The sequence below is a fragment of the Seriola aureovittata genome, chromosome 3 (assembly GCF_021018895.1).
Source record: "Seriola aureovittata isolate HTS-2021-v1 ecotype China chromosome 3, ASM2101889v1, whole genome shotgun sequence".
NCBI classification, from domain to species: domain Eukaryota; kingdom Metazoa; phylum Chordata; class Actinopteri; order Carangiformes; family Carangidae; genus Seriola; species Seriola aureovittata.
The window spans coordinates 11,399,382-11,420,031 of record NC_079366.1 but is presented as its reverse complement, the minus strand read 5'-3'; the positions used below and the strand labels follow the sequence as shown (position 1 = coordinate 11,420,031).

Genomic DNA, 20,650 nt, shown 5'->3' with positions numbered 1-20,650 from the left:
AGTAATTAGTAGTTTTTGGAAATCTCTTTTTTTCCAGTGAAGAAATTATTTCTGATCCTTACACTGTGTTGACTCTTACCACCAGGTCTGTGCTTGTCAATCTGAAAGTGCAAACCTGAAAAGGTCTGCGTTACGCACCAAAAACATCTCAGTCAAGTAGATGACGGGACCTGTCGTAAAATAGCCAATAACACGTGTTTCAAATTGGCCATTGGTTATAGATTGGTTTACAAGGCAGGCTGGTTATCGGCCCAGTGGCATTTCCCTGTGTTGATAAAGCACCAGGGAGTTGTGGGTCAATTACTTTGCCACAGCAGAAATTCCTGCAGACAGCCAATTAAAGCTCTTGGCCTGTAGTCATGAAGCGCGCTCTTCCTGTTGACGGCTCATGCAGTTATTCTGAGCCGCCGGCAGCTCCTCACTCTGCCGGTGTAAAACCTTATTCTAAGTCCTGTGTTATTATGAGAGCACTTTAGGAGGTCTCCATAGTTAGCTGAAATTACTTTGAAAAAAGTCAAAGCATGTGTATTTGTGAGCAGCTTGCACACGGGTTGTTCGGTGCAATGCAGTGATTGAGTTTCTTATTCTGAGCTTCTAAGTCATTGGAAAGCATATGCAAAAAGATAAACACAACATAAAGAGGAATAAACAAAATCAAAAAGGGTTAAAATGAGTTCATGTGTTCAAAGGAGCAGTCTGTGCAGGGATGATTGGGGTGTAGGCCAAAGTGGTGCCGAGTGTAGACAAAAGACGACAGGAGATGATTGCAGGGAATCAGTTTTCCATTCTGCTCTGCCTGCCTTGTCACAATGGCCTCCGAGAGCAGACCTATCTTCTGCAACGCGGAGGATAAACTTTTATCTTTTTCCCTGTGCTGTGAGTCAAAAAGGAAAAAAAAAAAAAAAAAGTGCATGCTGTCACAAGCTTTTAATATGAAGTCTTTTATTCACGTGCGGCTGCAAATTGTTGTTTTTGTGACGTGACGCAAACGGAGCATAACAGTAAACACTGGTCCATTGTGGGATGTCGACAGAGGTTTGGAGATCACCAGACTCTTTGTGAGGGGCAGGAGGAGCAGCAGCTGAGTCATAAGCTAACGAGTGTGTGTTTGTGCATGTGTGTATGTATGACAGTAAACTGTACAAGTAAGCACTAAGCTCTTGTTCTGTAATTTTTGCTTTAATCATAAAGCATACAAATAACCCTCACACTCATTTAACTGTGTATTTTTTAATGTGAGGTCAACATTTTGATCAAAAATACAATCACCACCGCGATCATCTCGATCATCTATTGTGCAGAAAGCGTAACATTTTGGCGATGAACCTGCACTTAGTCACAACCATATAATTTGATCAGATTCAGTCACACTCCTACGAGGGGCCTGTCTGTGTCTGTCTGTGCGCCAGGGGCCACAAATAAAAAGAGAGTTGGTTCCTGGGATCACTATCGTCCCCGCAGCTACGACTACATGCATAACCACTTATGATCACTTACAACAAGTCTAGAGACACTGCGGGCGTCAGCTGATCCATGCCGACAGGCACAAGAAGCAGCACCCCGGGAGAATCCCCCTTTAAAACCCAATTATCCCGTGGAGCCGGTGTCGTTTCAAAGGCCAACAGTAGAAGATGTTGGCCCCCGATAAGGGACACATGTGTTCCATCACAGTTAATTGAAGCAGGGTTTCCAGAAAAAAAAAAAAAGCACAACCCTGGAGCAATATGACAAAACAAACAGTTTTAGGGACATAACAACTGTATTTGTCATAGGAACGTTTTTCATGGTGCATGGAAATTGCTTTTTGTGGGGCATATTTCTTTTTAAAAAAAGAAGCTTTTCTCATAGAGTAGCACTGCGTGGTGAATGTGTGCGAGGCTATTTCTTCCTTTTTTTTTTTTTTTTTACTGGACATCATTCTATCTTGGAGAGCGCACCATGACGATAGGTTTCCAAACCTTCCCAAATTTGATTACAGGTCTGCAAAAACCTCAAACAATGCCGTGGCAAGCATGTCACTTACGGTCACAAGCCAAAGTCCGTCTGTGTGTGTGTGTGTGTGTGTGTGTGTTTTTTTTTTCCTTTTTCTCTCTTTCTTTTCATCCTTATGGTCTGAAGTTAAGAATAAAGACATAAGTCATGTGTTTTAAGAGGAAACACGCAGAACAAATTTACAGTAAAAAAAAAACAAAACAACTGAGCTGCATGGAGGAAAAACATTGATCCTGAATTGTGTAATGTAAACAAAAAAGCAGAATATAGGGGCTTTAATTTTGGGTAGCGTTAGTGAAATCCCTACTCAGCAATTACGTCATCTTTCATGTTTAGATACACATTTAAATGTTCAGATTTAGAAATCATTTGACGGAAAGAAAGTGAGAAAGGACTGAGAAATGTTGAGTCAATGCTGATTACAGTTAGCCTATTCTCTTAATTTTATGAAAAAAAATAACAGAAGCCTTCTGGATGTGGATTCAAAGAGCTGCTCCCAGTCTATTCCCATGATCTGAAGGATGTATTTAGCATTTACAATTTCTCATTTACGGGGATATTATTACCTCTCTGGCACCGAGCCCCGTTTTTGGAATCCCTCCCTTTAATGTTAAATCATGTGGACATTAAAGTCTTTCCTTGACTTACAAGACATGACATCTCTGGAAACATACAACCCAGGTCAAAGATGGAGCTCGTTAAAGGATTGCACACAACCACAAATTCACAGAGAGAAAAGGGGATAAAGAGAAAAAATGTTTAGTTAACTCAGACTTCAGTCGTCGCTTGGAAGCTCGGCTTTGTAACCGGCCGCTGGAGATGAGACACAAAGACAGTTTTGTGCAGACTGCTCAATAAGGCTCTCCTGTCTTACTCAGTTTATCGCAGGAAAATTGTGTTTGTTATCGACAATGGCTTTTAACAAGCACCACAAGCAACAAGGGGATATGACTGTAAGAAGATAAAACATCAGAATAACACACACTACTTTTCTCCCTCTGATGTTAAATTAAGACCACGTTTTTAAAAAGGTCAGATATGATTAAAAGCTGCTGCTGCTTTATGATCACAAACTGTTTTCCCCTGTTTTCAGTGGCACCAAACTGATGCAAGATTGGCTCTTCTCTCGTTTTTTAATCAAGCATATCATCTGTTTTTTTCCTCATCGCTTAGGTATTCATGGTCCACCTTCAATTATCATTAAACACAGTAATCTAAAACACACATAAAGCACATCAATCAGCCAGTGATTCTCACCTTCAGAGTACAAAGAAATTTCAAATTGAGTTGTTTAGTCTTCACAGCGTCCTCGGCCAACAGTCAGTCAGGCATAACTACAGCTAACTATTTGTCTCATTAACTGCAGTTTGTATCTCATTAAACCAAGCCAGGGAGATACTTAATGACCCCACAGACGAGCAAATTACAGAGTTAATACTGCAATCTTTAATTAGACTTTACTAGCTGCCTTCAGATTTGGAAGAGTTATTTTAAAGTCCTATTTTTCCAAAGAAATCCAATAGACCTGGATGTAGCTCCATGAGACAAGTTTACACATCCCATAACTGGTCAATAATCCCATTCGCTTCATTTGGAGCGCCTTTTTTTCTCTCTCTCTGCTAAATTGCCCAACATCATGATGCAATTTGGGTTTTTTAATCACCGTTTTAGCAGTTACAGTGCGGCTGTCCGATTTCCTGCAACAAAAGTGTGTAGCGCCATTAGTGCGAGTAATTCCACACAGCAGGCCTCCAGTTGTGCATGTGATCAGATGAGAAGAAAACAACAAGCTTCACAATGGAAAACCTGAGCTAATGTCCTTGATCGTCCCACCTTGTTGTGGTTGTTTTCTGGGGCAATTACATTCTTTCGACGTTATGGGAGAGAAATGCCCGCAGATGGGATAAAATCCCTCGGCTCTGCTGCCCTGTGGAGTGTGTGTGTGTTTATGCAGGCTCACACAGAATTTCAGGTGTGTTTAGCGTTATAGCAGCTCATATGGAATACTGAAACGTGTGACAGTCCCTTAAGATTTCCTAAATGGGTCTGGAGGAGTGCTGGAAAGTTACTGCAAGGTCAGCGTTGAGTCACGGAGCTGATGGCAGCCCGCTGGGGAGCAGTGCTGGGATAGTTTGCTACTGTGTCATCGTTACATTAAGAGATGTCAAGGTTGAGCTTTTTAAGTGCTTCCACAAAGAATCGCCTATTCTCTCTGTGCTGGTGTGCACAAGTCATTTTGTGGACAACCACGCACCTATAGTAAAGTGTATTTTTACATGTACCCAGTGCCATATGACTGACAACATGGAGGCTAACCTCACCGTTTTGGCCCGCTCCCCATTTCAGTCCAGTGCAGAAGTCAAACAAGCAAAGCCACACAGCGGGTCAGATATTGAAAATGGTGCACTTATAGAGTGAAAAGCAAAACAGAGAGAATTCTTGTCCTGTTTTAAACTTTGTCTTATATAAACGTAGCCAGGGCCGGGGTGATATCTGATAAAATAGATCAAAATTACATTATTGGCTTTTATAGCCCACTGAAAACATAGCCCAAAGGTATGCTATTTGGCAGAGAGCAGCTCGTAATATGTCTAAGAATTGTTACCATCTGGCTTGACTGCAGGGAATGCTACTCTCTTAAAAACCTCAAAGTCAAAATGATACAAGTAAAACGCAGCATTCATAAGCAGGTTGGCTTTTTATGGACGCCTGTCCACATCGATTTGGCTCCACAGTGTCTTGAAGATAACTTGGGCTCTTTAGAAGTAATCTTTTTTCCTTCTAAAAGGTAGGTTTCACTAACCCGCTCTGACACTACAGCGTCCAAACACAGTGTTATATGTGTTCTTTGTGAAATTTGTTATTTTTGCTCTAAAACAACAATCCTTTTAGTTACTGAATACCATAGAGATGAGGTAGGAAGCAGAACTCCGGTATCATTTGTCCAGTTGGTTTCATCAATGCAACCTCCCAAAAACACAAACACACAATATGCAATCCCCTCTGTCTGACATGAAAATGTTATCCCCTGACATTTTAACCCCTTTTTTCTGAGCTACACCCTTCTAATCGCACTCCTGTACACAGTTTCAGCCTCCATTACCTTATTATGAGATTACAATGCCAACGTGCTCAGAATTGTGACAATTACAGTAAGTGGTGGAGTGATTTTCAGCATTAAATGGGGTCTTTGTGTACAATGTTGCTGTATATTTCCATGGCCTGTCATAGGTTGAAAGAGGGAATTCTGGCAACAAGTCAAATACATTCTTGTGTGTACAATAAGATAAGCAGGTATACAGATACATGTGTATATAGTACACACATATACAGTGCTAACACACTGACAGAATGCCATGGAGCAGGGATCATCCCTGTGTGTGTGTGTATGTGTGTGTGTGTGGTGTGTGTGTGTGTGTGTGTGTGTGTGTGTGTGTGTGTGTGTGAGCACTGAGGCCTGTGGCATATGAAACATGAGTCCCTGTTTAGCAGTGTGAACCGTGGGGGAGAGGGAACGGGAGGGGGGGGGCTGTTTTCTCAATGCCTCCTTGACCTGTCACTATTGATGATGTGTGTGTGTGTGTGTGTGTGTGTGTGTGTGTGTTTGCATGTGCATGTGAGTGTGTGAGAATCCAGCAGACATCTACAGGGGGACAGCCACCCCCTCCACCCCTGCTGCCGATATCCTCTCATGCCACCACCACCACCCCCCTCCCTCCCCACCTCTCTGCCTCCTCTCCTCCCCTCTCCTGGCGCCCTGGTATGAGAGAGAAAGCTGTTGTTAATAAAAAGTTTTCAAAGAATGGGATGAAAAGGGAGGTGAAATTGAGCGGCCCTGGCCATATTATTTCTTCTCCGTATGGGAGCTGGCCTCTCGCGGTCTCTCCGACGCTCTCGGACCAGGAGGGGGTCGCTGGCTCGGTGACCATTACTGCCCCGGGGCCAAAGCAAATGATTTGCCTCTCTGAGGCTTCAAAGGGGAGCAATTACACTTAAGTAACCAAATGAATAGATAGCCCAGCTTGGCAGCAGTTTGGGGGAAACAGTGGAGGCCTTTGAGGGAAGAGGCACCACACCTCAGAAGTAATATGTAACAGCTCGCATCACAGAGAAAAAAAAGAGAAGAAGAAAATAAACAAGAGAGTATTCTGCCACTGAGTTCAGAAGAAAAAAGGTGCTGAAACATGCCCAAACCAAAACAACAACATCATTTAGAGTGGTTTACCAATCCAGCCGATAGCTTTTAAAGTAACTGTGGCCTTTATAGAAACACAGACTCAACCACTGGCTAGCGTATCATATAAACACATACTGTATACAACATTATATCGTGGCAATTTTGAAAGAAATTAGATAAGAAACTTGTGTTGTTGACTTGTGTTCTTCAAATGTGTTACACTGTATTTCAGCAGATTTGTTCTTGTTCATTGTTTATCTGCGATAAGCCTCAGAAAAGGTCCAATCTCTGCCACAACAACAACACGTCTGTTTCTGTGATGCTTGTGTTTGTTTGTGGATGTTGCAGTTACTGTAGACACACATAATTTGTCTTTCAAAAAGACAAATTATGTGAACATCTTGCATCCAAGCGAGCTGAAACAAGATATAAATCACCCTGATGTTGAATTCAACTGCATGTGTAACACAATGAATAACATTAATTGCAATCTTGAGGACCATGAATTGCACTTCTGTGAGTGGCACACATAAAGTCAGCCTCTCCCCACTGATAAAAGACTTGAGAAAGGCCCTATTGAGTGAAGTGGAGACTGGGAGTTTGGTAGGGGAGCTCACCTGTGGAGAGGAGTCTATAGCCGCATAGAAGGCCCAACAGCTGCCAGGGTTGTAAGTCTAGGCACCTAGCAGAGTCGCAGAATGGGAAATGCAAGGCGCTCTTTCAGTGCACTGCCACTTAGTAACAGAAGGCATGTGCCAAACTTGCAGAATGAGAATGAAAACTCCCCCTTCGGAGTTCACTAAATATCAGCAGCGACTCTCTTTTTATCCCCTCCCCTCTCCTGCCCCCTCCTCTCTTTCTCTTTTCTCCCTGTCCTTTAGTCTATTATAATTCCTCCATAAAAGAACAATGGTTGACTGAAAGACCCCCAAACCACAGAGATATACCAACAATCGGCAGGGAGAAGGAAAAAGGGGGGACTCGGCTGAAGTGTGGAAGCCATCAATTACTGAGGGCCTAAAGTTAACATCCCAGCAGGATATGTGCATTAGAATGCAGATATGGGCAGGCTATGGGCAGCAGATGCCTAGCGGAGCGGTCAAAAGAGCACCTCCAGCTCCTGAGAGGACATATGCAATGTGGGAGACTCTCGCCTCTGCTGCCTCGCCTTGGAACCAACAGAAGAATAGAAAATTAAATTGAATGATGATTGTAGTAGCGGCTCAAAAGAACCATTGTGTGGAACTGGCTGAAATTATGGGTTTGAAATGTGACAAACAACTGACATCTCACATAATGGATGCCAGAACTCATGGCTGTGGTGCAGTCTCAATAAATCTCACACATCAGCAGTGAGATTGCCATGGATGTGGGCTTCGCCGCTGCAACAAGTGTCCCTGTCGGCTCCAGTCGGGTCGAAAATGCACCGTGATTCCTCCGCATGCACTGCCCTAACAGGATTTTCCCCTCTCCCCACACCTCTCTATTCTGGCCGCTCAGCAAGACTCAACCCTCTGGGCTTCCTTGCGCTGCTAATTTACACTAGCCTGCAGGCTACCTTCACAGTCAGAACACTGCAATTGTATTTTCAGGCTCATTAAGCAATAGCACAAAAAAGGGGAGCTCTTACCCCCCATCTACTTTCCCGTCCACGCTCTGTTCAGCAGGAGAGAAAGGCGAGCACAGAAGAGATAAAAGCTAGGATAAAGAAATGGAGCAAAGTGCTAAATTACAGTTGTGAGGCTCTATCAGGTTGTCCGTGTTTACTACATCAGTTTGTTTGGGAACCGGTGGAGGAGGAGGAGGAGAGACTGCTCGCTCCCTGCTCTCGATCTTCTGAGAACCAATCCGGCTGCTCGGTAGCAGCCCTATTCAGGATCAACCCATGCTTGTTTATTTGAAAGAGACCCCGCTTTTTTAACTTCCCACCCTCTCTATTGTTCGACTTCTCATGGGGAGGACTTTGAAATTGTAATCTCAGGACATTCAAACACGCACATTTGTTCTGACCTTTGATGCATGCAATAACATTATTACTATCAGACAAGCATTGCCAATTTGGATCTGTGGTGCTTTCATCCACTTACAACAGATTTATATGATGAGTTCGATGAAGAAATGAGGGCTGCAACTAATAATTAGAGGAAGTTATGGTCTGAGTAAATTTAAAAAATGCAAGTCCTGCAACAAATAACATGATTTAAATTTTATGAAAGAGTTGGTATTCAGAGCTTCAGAACTGGAACCAATTCTCTAAAGAAAACAATACTTACTGTGCCACATTTAGGCATGTGATATCAAGACTTCTCCTTGTAAAAAATATATTAAGTGGAACTTGTGCTTGTCATTATTGTGATAATGATTCTTGTTTTCATTTATTTTCTGCAACAAAGGGTTACATCTGCAAATTATTAATTTTAAGGAATTTGACAATGTGAGTACTGTGAATTTCCCCGCATTCAACCATGAAGATCATCTCAGTTACAGTCTCATTAAATCTAATGATGAAATGAAACAAAATAAGAAAATTCCTTGCAACAAATTTTCTATTTTTCCTCACATAGTTTAAATACCAGCTAATATATTTTTATGACGTGAAAAAGACAAGATTTCATATAATGTGTACCAAATTGCTGTAATTTATACAATAGTTACTGGTTTTGGCGTCACTGCGATTTGAAGCCAGCAGTAAAAGAGAAAATTGATGCTGCTGCCTTGGGTTTTTTTTTTTCTTTTTTTTTTTTTTTTTCTCAAATACACTGCATCACAGTTTTGGCTGCTAAGAGCGTATGAGATTGTGGCGACATTCTTCGGTTTGTGAATGAGACCACAGAGTAGCCACACAGAGTTCCTCATCTCCAGTCCTCAACCTAACTCGCCCACTCGCATTGTCTCTAGACTTTCCTCAAGAATGTGGATTTCTATGGCCGACGGCAAGCCAGACGAAATTGCCAACTGCATTGTCACCTCTTGTGGTTTTTCTTCTGAACAATTTCTATTGGCAGCAGAGCTCAGGAGGAACCCTCTCAACGAAAACATCTGCTTTTGAAGACACCAGAAAGGGGAACAGCATTAAAGATGTTATTTAAAAATGTAGCCATCAGTAGCAAACATTAATTTCAGCTTGAGTTCAAAATGTAAATTCCACCACCACAGACAAATGAAATAAACCCTGTTGCGTTTAGGTTTGAGTCAAAAACAGCAGCTATGACGCCGCAGGACACTCCATCCTTTGATTGCTTTTTTACAGTCCAAAAGAAAAGCCATGATGAAGGCAATTTGCTTCATTCGCTTCAGCATGGCAAGAATATTTCCCTCATTACCCAACATTCAAACACAGAGCACTCTGATGCCACAAGAGGAAGTGGCTTTGGCAGAAAATGTCAAACCAGCGTTTAAGTGCAGGCTTGAAGCCAGTCTGATGTGGATTGGATCAACTTGTTAAGTCAAATGAAAGGTCAAAGATATTTTTCCACAGCACTGAGCAACCCAAAGAGCTGCTATTTAAACTGCTGTTAAATGAAGAGTGCCATGCTGGTCACCTTATGTGAGGGAAGCGAGCGAGTCAAGGTGTTGACAGAGACCAAATGAAAATAATACACAGTAAGATAGATCGTTAACTGCTTCTAAATTTTCCTGCAGATGTGTTAACGTCTTGAGCAACTCTTCCACAACGTTTGAGCCTCCTGCCGATTTCAGAAAAAAAAAAAAAGTGAGGGCAAAGTGATGCCGGGATGTTGCTGAGAACACTCACTTGTCCCTATCTTCCGTGCACTCATGTCGTGTCAGCAAAGTGTCCTTCTCGTTGAGGCCTGTAGCTACAGGTCTTTGTGCCGCTGTCGACACATCTCACAGGGATTGGGTTCCACAGCTCGCTCACTCCCCTAAATGATCTGTTTGTTTGTCAGTGGGCCTCACTACAGCGGAGAATTCACACATTGTTGATGGAGGATGGACACCAGCTCACCTGGACTCCCACAAAGTCTGAGTTCATCAACTGCTGCTCAGTCTCTACATCATTTAGAGATTGACTGGATCATCCTCAGGCCAGGGAAACAAATGTGTGACATGAGAATCAACTTAAAAGCATATTAAATTGTTTTCTCACGTAGCTTGTCGTGTCGCCACTTGGCCCGCGCACTTTATGAACTGCCTAAGTGGTTTCATCGATGCATGAGAGTATTGGCCCCCGCACATACATGTGAAAAAGTTTTCATTTCTGGTGCCAGCTGAGGGGAAAGTGCTTCCCATGGCGCTTGCACCGACCTTGAAAGGACAGATCTGCTTTCAAACTCAGTAACACCTTCTGACACAGTTCACTCGCCTGCATGCTGTTACAGAAATGTCTTTTGGGGTAGGGGAGAGGGGGCCCAAAGCTAAATACACTGGACCGAACACCAGGGGAGGAGAGGTAACTGTACTTCTTGTGTAGATCTATCTCTGGGTGTACCTGTATCGGATGAATGTCCGTATGAGTCTGTGCACTCCACAGGGCCGACTCTCATCCCTTTTTTGCACGACACTATGGAGATGAGATAGAGGGAAGGGGTACACCATCGCTGGGATTTAAACCCAAACCAGCTGGGTGACGAGAGGCCCCCGCTGTGTGAGGAGACAGAGGGCTGGCTTTGTCAGATAGGAAATGAAGGAACAGACCCAACATCAGGATTTACTCAAACTAAATTATCAGGCAAAAGTCGTGCCTCTCACTTGATGAGGGGTAAATTATTCTTTGCACCTGAGGGCTGTCAAGAGGCCAACCATCAGTGATCTCAAATGAGTATTTCATCAGTCAAACAATTGTGTTTTTTTTTTTGTCGTTTAACTATCTCAGTTGCGTGACTGTCATGTGCTGAGTGATGGGGCTGTAAAACATAACCAATTACTTGTGGTTACTGAGCAAGGCAAGTCTGATTAGGTTAATTATTCATTGTTTCATCCAATAAAGCAAATAAGCACGAAGGGGGCTAATAAAGTCATTTGGTGGCATAAAAGAAGGTGGAAAAGTGGTGATCTGGATAGAGTTGATGATTGTGGAGCTCTCAGTGGGGTCTTGCGTTGGGTTGGACTGATGAAGTCCAGGAGGCCGAACCTTGCTGCCCGAACATGTTGAAAGGGAAGAATTTAGATTATGAATCATGAAGTTTGGGGGAGTTTATGTCTCCCATTGCAAAGTGATAAGCCTCTCGGAGGGAAATAATTATTATGAGAAAAAGAAGTGGGCTACAGACAGTGGTGGAAAAGTGCAAATTTCATTTTCTCAGTACAGTACAATTTTTAGGGTATTTTTCTTTTCTTGTATATTTCATTTCTATGTAACATTATACTTCAACCTCACTGCACCTGACAGGTAAGTATTGTACTTATTACTCCATTACATGTGTCTTAGTTACTGGGTGCTTTGCAGATTAAGTGCAAAACAGATTATTTACAAAACATGATCAGCTGCTAAAATATGATTATAGACTTAACAGTATATAGAGTAGGTAACATTAGTTTGAGGGCTAGGGGCACAATAATTATGCATTAATGTAATAAATATGACAATGTAACACTGAATGTGGCCATTATGCATAAAGAGCACTTTTACCTTTGATACTTTGAGTACATGTTGCTGAGGGGCATAGGCCTACTCCTCTACCTACTACTATAGTGAAATTTTGAATGCAGGACTTTTCTCCGTAGGAGACTTTTACACTGTGGTTTTGATAAGTAATTATCATTGTAAGTAAGCTGTAGAAATTACGGCAGATGATATACTGTTAATGCTAATTGCTGAGCACAATAATAATAAAGAAAAAGAAATCCCACTATTAATTCAAACATATTCACATTTATCTCGACTGAATTGTTTCCGGACTTATTTTTCTCCTGTTGCCATGGGACCGTGATGATGTTAGAAATATTAAATTATTGATCATTTTAATAAAATATGTCAAAATTAAATTAAACGGGCTGTCACCGACCTCAGACTAGACATGAAACAGTTAACTGTCAGCGCCTGCTTCCTAGCAGCTCCATGCAGTGGACTATGAAATATTTGGAGGACAATTGGTTAAGTGGAGTTAACCGTTGCCTTTTCTCCCCGAGGTATCTTCCTTTTTGATCCTGCCGAGCCTGGCGCCTTGCAAAACACAACTTGTCTGGCTTATTAAATAGTATGACCTGGAGAAAGAAAACGCCTGTTGCTTCTCAACTGAGGCCATTGTGAAGCGAGAAGAGCTCATGACAGGCCTTAAATTGCAGTAATGCTGTGTGACCAACACTCACGGGCTACCTAACCAATTTCTACCCTGGCTGCGCGTTTCCTTATTTGCGGTCATTTTCATTATTTTACTCCTTTATTGGATGCACCCTGTTTATTTCCTAATGTAAATTCTAATGTTAGATTTTAATATGGGTTTGAAATATCTGAACGTTTTCACTGTATCTTTTCTGTCTGCTTTGATAAAGGTATCACTTTGATATTGACATGACTCCATAGTTCCTTCTCAGCTTTACAGTAGGAGAATAATTCTGCGGATAGTACCGATAGAGTGGCCGGTTATTGGATGTAAATGGTCAAGAGAGTCCTCCCCACTGGTTAATTGCGCTAAAATTGGTCTAAGCTACTTTGTGAGAGCCATCAATAGCCGCGCGCCGCATGGGGTCTGTATGATTAACTTCTCCTTCCTTTCAAAGGCCTCTTGATGTTCCCTTCAAAGGCAGCTGCCCAATCAAAACCGCACTCGCAGACGTCACGAGGCCAGCTTGACGAGCTGATTGGTGGGAGCGGGAAGGGGGGACAGCCCCTGTCCTTTTATAGACGACCCCGTCCAGCGCGTACAAGCTACTGGGCACCGCTGACACAGAGCACAGACGCATATTGGACACTGTACACCTCGGCAACTCCATTCCTCTGAACGGGCCACACAGAGGTGCATGGCCCCATCCCCTTGTATCGTGATGAATCCTGTGCAGGGGTCGCCGTCCCAAGACGCCAAACAGCTTCATCAAAAAGAGGAGACGGACACGGAGGGAGAGGAACTTCAGCCGAAAGACATGACCACTGAGAAAGGATACAAACTGCAGCGGAGCAGCCTCCCGTTTAGCGTTGAGTCGTTGATTTCCAAGAAGACCACCTGTCGGACTTCTTATTCCCCCTCAGATTTAGCTCTGGTGCTGCCCAAGCCCGTGGCGGGGCAGGGCGCGCAGTTCTCTCCAAGGACTTTTTACGCGGAGAGTAAGGTCCCCGCGGAGAGCTCGCAGGGTGTTTCCAGTAGTTCCAGCGAGGACAGTCCGCAGTTTTGTGAGAAAGATCAGAGCACTTGGTTCCAGACGTCCTCCTTTTCTACTCCTCCTCGTAAGTCCGTCCCTCCGCTGTTACCGGAGTTTTGTGAGCTCCCAAACAAGGACACACTGCATTTATTCATAATTTTTACTGTCAATAATAGGGGCTGTAAGAATAGGCTACCTATATGGCATTTGGCTATGGTTACACGAAACTGTAATGTCCCAGATGTGTCACAGTAATGTTAATGTTGTCCTATCGCTCCAGAGACTGTGCGTCAGTTTTCTGTCTTGTCTTTTGGCCTTTATGCCTAGCAAACTGCAGATACAGTATGAGAGACTGCTGTACCACTGTGCATGTGAAGCGCATATTTGGTTGCTGCATTGTTTCTTTGCCAGATTTTTTTTGTATTCTTAGCCTGTATAATTCTTGATATATTAAATATACAGTACCTACTTATGCGGGTAATATCCTATATGCAAGCAGATATTAAATCTGATGATGGTAATGTTTTTAAACCGTGAAACTCATGATGGCACGACTGAAAGTGATCAGTTTCTGGCACAGGTTGACAGAGCACCTTTTTAGACAACTACAAAATATAATAAAGCTTATTTACTGCCGTGGCATCATGTTTGTCTTTATTCTTAAATGTTCATCTGTTCGCCTGCTGTGATGATCAAGCTTCATTTTAATCTGACCTCATCTATTTTTCTTTGCAATTTTTTCTCTAACAGGCAGCTCCAGTCCAACTCAGTGTACTTTAAGGAAACACAAAAACAACAGGAAACCTCGCACACCCTTCACTACCTCTCAGCTGCTGGCACTGGAGCGCAAGTTTCGCCAGAAGCAGTACCTCTCCATCGCCGAGAGAGCCGAGTTCTCCAACTCTCTCAACCTGACGGAGACTCAGGTCAAAATCTGGTTCCAAAACAGGAGGGCCAAAGCCAAGAGACTGCAGGAGGCCGAGCTGGAAAAGTTTAAACTGGCCTCCAAGCCTGTCCTGCCCGCCTTCGCGCTGCCGTTCCCTATCGGGGCGCACATGGGCTCTCCAACATGGGGCCCGTCAAATGCCTTTCCGAGGCCCAGTCTGCCGGTCCCAGGACTGTTCAGTGGACCCGTTACTTATGGGATGTACTATTTGTCTTAGTATTCCTGTGTTTAAGTGTGTGTGCGCGTGCGTGCGTGTGTGTGTATGTGGGTGGGTGTGTGTGTGTGTGTGTGTGTGTGTGTGTGTGTGTGTGTGATTTTAAGAGAAAACAATGATGTCTTCTGGTTGCAATACGCGAATGAGGATGGTGCGTCTTTATTTACATCCTGAAGAACCATTTTATATATTTCCAATTTGGAGTTGAGATAAATTTTTTTTCTAACCTCCAGAATTTATGACAAATAAAATTTCGGACACATTTTTGATAAACAAGTGTGTGCGTATTCGGACTGAGTGCTTTCGCTTACTGTCCTCATTTTGAGATCGTGTCCAGTGCTGTGGCTTGTGGATTCGCAGGCCTTTTTAGGCAACACTCCAAATGTAAATGTCAGGTTTTTAAACGACATGCCTTAAATATCTCTTTGCAGTCCATCCACCGTGCTCCGCAGTAGTTTGTGAAACTGGACGTTTAAAGAGTGTCCAGACATGGAGACAATAATCTACTGAAGCGGAGGAAAAAATCCTTAAAAGCAACAGAAAAGTACTTAAACGGTGTCAGTGCCTTAAGACCAGTGTATCACTTGAAGTTTTTCTGCTCATTCAGCATTGACTGTTTTCTGTCATCATCGGGTAAAACTGCAGTTTTCCAGACTTGCTATTTGAATGTTTGTATTTCCTTACAGCGGTTCCTTTCACATTTTCTATATTTTGTAAACATGGAGCAAAATTATATTTTAGAAAACACATGTATTAGATATTATTTTACTCTCAACGTGGCCTTTGTGGGAGTGATAATAGATTTTCTTTGGGGAATTTTGCTGTAAATGTAAATAAAATGTGTAGTATTCATAAAGCCCTGCAGCCTCGCTTGAAGAGCAGCGGGAAAAGTGATATTTATTGAATATCTTTGTATCTGTACTGTGTACATACATCTCCCTTTCTAAATGTTCAGTTACTTGTAAAGACTGATTTTTAGTAAATAAACATTATACAACGTCTGGAAGTTTCACTGTTTTTCCTAGATAAATAATTTAGGTCTCATCAATGAGTGGTGCGGGAGTCTGGAGGTTTATATGGTGCTTCTCCAAGAAATATATAATACTTATATTGATATATTTAAAAAGGTACCATATATAGGCTATGTTAGGATAGATTATTGTAATCTACAGATAACTGTTCATTTACTTGTTGTTGTTTGTGTATTTTTTTAAAGAAATATTTCCTTGGTAAGCATATCAAAACTCAACCACTGTTGCCAAAAACCTCCTGGCATGCATTTACTTAGGCCTAATTATTATTATATTATTTGAAAATGTCCAAAGAATCATGGCATTTTTTTCCGATGCTCTGTCATTGTCTTCGCATAGGTTTAATTCAAAATAGCGTATGGAGTATAAGTTACTTAGGCAGTAAATTATTTGGTAGCTTTTAGTCAAAAAGTAATGAGATAATTTCGGTAAACCACAATTGTGTGACACATTCTTCAGGTCTTCCTTGGGACAGTACACGTTTCTTTTACGTTTCTACACAGCAGTTTGAGAATATTTTAATCCAACACACAGTAGGCTATCTTGCCATTTGACAGATGTGTTGAAAACCAACGCAAAGAAACGGACGCTTGAGCCTACACATACATACCTACTCTCTAGTTAAAAAATGAAAACACTTCAAAACAATCAGCCTATTTCAACTAAGTCAGATATAACGCAAATATGGGCACTTATGGAACCTACCATGCCAAAAACACATAACGTTTCAGAAATACCGTGAGATGAGTACACATTAACAGCTCAATAAACCCGGGGGAAATCATTTTTGATGGCCCTGACGATTTTAAAAGTAATGTATTTGATTGTGTCCGATTAATTGCCTACGCTTGACACGCACTGCTGTGGACTACACTTTCACTCCGTATGTTAGGCTGTTAGTTTTTTATAGTAATTATATAAGCCAGTATTGGACAACATTATTATTTAAAATTATTATTATTATTTTCCCATTTTTATTTCGTTGTCCTTATTCTGCCCCCACTTAGAGCAAACATGTGACTCCTTTCTAAATAAAATTCCACAAACGTAACTTGTAGTTAGTTTAAAGGGTATATTTGGTTCATTATTTCCCATTAAAGCACCCAGTGTCAGATATAAGCCTACAGTGAAGCACACAGTGCAGATATAAGGTTAAGAAAGCTGCAGATGTAGCCTGTTGTAGCGTCAGACCTCTCTGACGCTACCGATCACTGCAGGCGCTCTGTCAGTCCTGCAGAGGGCGCTCTCGGCCTCGCTGCGGCTCCAGGGCCTGAAGAAGAAAATTACTTCCGCTCATCCGTCCTGTCACAGAAAGCTCTTGGAACAGCGAGGTGAGTACATTAGCGGAGCGGGCTATTGATAGACACAACATATAATAATAAATAAACTTTGAGCGACTATTTGCTCAGCCTACACATTTATTATTGTGCATGCGATGAAAATGTGAACTCTACGTTCTCTCCGTGTTATAAAACCCTGGCGTTACAGAGAGATTTCTCTGACCTTGGCTAGCCAGCTAACATTGCTAGCTACCATTAGCTGGCTTTGCAGCGGTCCTGAATTGAACAAATTGTCAAGGACTTGCTGTCATTGGTTACTTTTAGCCAAATGTATGTTTTTACTCTCTATATTAGTTATTAAAACAGCTTTACCATATAGCTCCTGCGGTCGAATGGTGTTTATTGGCACTTATTTTAAAGTGACTGCGCTGCATTCATGTTTGGTTTAACAAAGATTTAATAGTGTCTCATCATGAGACAGAAATCCTGGAATCAATCATTAACGGTGAACTGAGTTAATGCGTTATAAAATTACATCTCAGAGTGCATTAAATAGGAGGTGAACACATCTTTGTCTGTCTAGGCTAACTCTACGCGTCATATTGTTTTAAAATCACGTCATGTATATGTAATCATTGTGTTAGCAACATGTAAATGTATTTACATGTATATCACTACATAGTATAAATAACATGATGTAAATGCAGAGGTGGATCTCCATTATGACATCACACACTCATATTGTCATTGAAATGCTGAAGCAACAGTGGTTACATATAACCTTGTTCACATACAGTCTGTTTGTGGTTTATTAGGTGTACCTAGTCAAAACTAATACAATTTGAATAATCTGTGCAATAAATCCTCCTTCATCAAGGTTATAATGTTCACTTTGTGATAAAACTTAGCTGTTGAGTCAATCTAAGGGTTTGATGCTGTCAAATTGCAGTGCATTATACTGAGAGGTGTTTATAATACAAAATAATAGAAAAAACAACAATACAATTCATCAACATCTACACCATCCAAAATCACTGTAAAGTTGAATTAAGATCTATTGATCACTACAACGTTAAGTGTGAAAGTTCATTCTTGACCTTTGAAACATTAGTTTGACAAGTGAACTCAAACAGCTAGTAAGTGGACCTTGAGTTTATTTCTTTCTTTTGGCAGATGTTCTTCCACAGTTTCAATCAAAACTGAACATTATTTAGACCATAAACCATGAAAAGAGTGTGTGTATAACCTGACAACATATTTATCCTTAGAAAAAAATCATTTTCAGCCAAATGTAAGCTGGATGATTGTGATGTTCTTCATTTTGGGTTTGTCTGGACTGAACAGAATTTTCCTCTGCCTCTCAGACAGTCAGGATGGCAGGTCGTCGTGTTGCCCTGAAGGCCATTGACTGGGTGGCTTTTGCCGAGCGGATTCCACCGAACCAGAAGGCCATGTTCAATGCACTGAAGACTCGCAGTGATGCCATCTCTGCCAAGTTAGTTATACACCATCTACAGGCTTTAGAAAGAAATGGTCAACATAAGTCAACTAATGTCTTTTAGCATGGGAATTTCACTTCTGCTTTCAGTAGTGCAATTAAATATCAGTAGTTTACTGATCATAAGTAAGACAACATTAATGTGAGGAAAGTGTCAAAGAGGTCTCATGTGAAATTATATTCCATGCAATGAGGATGGGACATATCAGAGCTATAGAGCATAAGTGTCCCTCATCTGGCTGAGAGGCTTTGCAAGAAGTTGAAAGATAAACATAAGGCCATTTGCACACTCGGATTTCTTTATTTGCAGTGTACAGTTCATTGTGTGTGGATGGTCTTTTTTCTTCTCATCAGGGCAATTGTCAGTGGTTAATTATGGATAGTTTGCTTGAACATTTTTAGGAAATAGTTTGACAGATTGATTAGGTGCGCTCGCCACAGTGGGGCATGCATGTGAGTCTGCCTGTTGGTTTATTCTTTGCTTCTTTCTTTACTGTATCTTATCAGGTTCTCACTATCAGTAAACTGAATGGGCTATTAAGTGGTCTCTTTGAAAGTTGATCATCTTTCTAGAGTATTAGGCTTGCACACACTTATTTTTTTATTTTTTTGGACAAATTGGCTCAGTCTTGTTAACTTTTTGTATTCCTTTGACTCTTTCGTGGTGTTCGTAGTTTTCTTACTACTCAAACTTCATCTTCTCTCCTAATACCAGACTAACCTCCCTGCCCGAAACTCCTGCAGCCATTGACTGGAGTTACTACAGGAGCGCAGTGGCCAAAGCCGGGATGGTTGATGAGTTTGAGAAGAAGGTGAGCTCAAACATTATGGGAGCATTATTTATGCACCCGGGCGAGGCATGGTTGGTATTATGATTTCATAGCAACGTCCAGTTGCTGTGAGACTTTTCCAAATAGTGTTAGAATCTTCCCAAATCCAAATAAATTGTAAATTCAGCGTGGGAAGAATCTTTTGGAGTCCATTGTCGAGGAAAGAATCTTACGAATCTAACAGACAAATCTTATCTGGTCATTTTTAGAAATGATGAAATTGCTTTTTGTTTGAACAACTTTGATGGTGTCAGTACTAGGGAATAAATGTATGCAGCTTGATTTCCTTTGTATCAATCGTCAAGACATAGGATGCCCTCTGCAACAATAATCTTATTTAATAGACATTTCATGAGATAGTTTCAACATCTGTTGGTCTGCTTTTAACTGGTAACTCATATGTTCCTCCTACACACAGTTCAAAGCCCTGCAGATCCCTGAGCCTGTGGACACACAGACAAACTCCATCAATGCACAGGAGGCTGAGGCTGTAAGTGACTACAACAAACAAATCCATTCATTGCATTAATTTCAGCTTTAACTTAAGAAAATGAAAATTGTTGTCTTGAATTCTGTGAATGTCAAAAAAACCTGGTCATATTATATGTATATATTTGTAACTACTGCAAATGTGCACAAATTGTCAAAAGATCACAAAATTCAATGCTAAAACAGATATTGTAAATACACAGAAGAAAGATCCCACTGCTGGAATGCTGTTGTTTTGATTTTCCAGACATAATTATTTCACTTTTCTCTTAACAGAACAAAAATGCATCAGCCTACATTGAAGGATCAAAGGCTCGCATTACTCAGTATGAGCAAGAGGTGAGACTGTAATTGCATTGGTTGCTAAATACCTCATGAACACCACAAGGGAATTTGCATTTAACGAACAGACTTTTCTTTCTTTCCCTAATTCTGTTCTGTTTTGTGTGTTTTTTAGTTGGATAAATTTAAGAACATGATCCCCTTCGATCAGATGACCATCGAGGACCTCAATGACACCTTCCCCGAGACAAAGTTGGACAAGGTCAAACATCCCTTCTGGCCCCACAAGCCCATTGCCGAACTGTAATCCTATTACTGGACTGTCACCTCACAATAAAAAATATGTATTTTAAAGTGAAATATTTGATGACTTCTTTATTTGATAAATACTTGTATCTGAGTAATAAAATTAGTGATATTGTAGGTAATGCCCACGAGGGGGCGGTGTTGCTGCAGTTTTGAATTGAAGGGTGCCCCCGGTAGTTGAAACTACTGTTTTCTTTAACATTTTGACATACATCATTGTTATTCTACTGTTTCTCAGGTGATATCTGTAACTACTGTAGAACGGAAGACAAGTGTTACCTGAGGCTAATGTGATTCTGTGGGCACTCAATCGGTCGTGGTGAGACTGATTCAATCAGCGACAGTTCT

General features: G+C 41.5%; 2 protein-coding genes across 2 annotated transcripts; both read left to right on the top strand.

Annotated features, from left to right (window-relative positions):
* Positions 1–13,015: 13,015 nt before the first annotated feature.
* On the top strand, positions 13,016–15,587 carry LOC130166474 (homeobox protein MSH-C-like). Its single transcript, XM_056372085.1, has 2 exons — positions 13,016–13,511; positions 14,177–15,587. The coding sequence occupies exons 1-2, from the start codon at positions 13,091–13,093 to the stop codon at positions 14,587–14,589; spliced, it is 834 nt and encodes a 277-aa protein (XP_056228060.1). The 5' UTR covers positions 13,016–13,090; the 3' UTR covers positions 14,590–15,587.
* A 1,260-nt stretch (positions 15,588–16,847) lies between these two features.
* Positions 16,848–20,356, top strand: LOC130163713 (ATP synthase subunit d, mitochondrial-like). Its single transcript, XM_056368064.1, has 6 exons — positions 16,848–16,948; positions 18,262–18,392; positions 19,111–19,207; positions 19,644–19,715; positions 19,991–20,053; positions 20,172–20,356. Exons 2-6 carry the CDS (start codon positions 18,271–18,273, stop codon positions 20,301–20,303), a joined length of 486 nt encoding a protein of 161 aa, XP_056224039.1. The 5' UTR covers positions 16,848–16,948; positions 18,262–18,270; the 3' UTR covers positions 20,304–20,356.
* Positions 20,357–20,650: the final 294 nt, after the last annotated feature.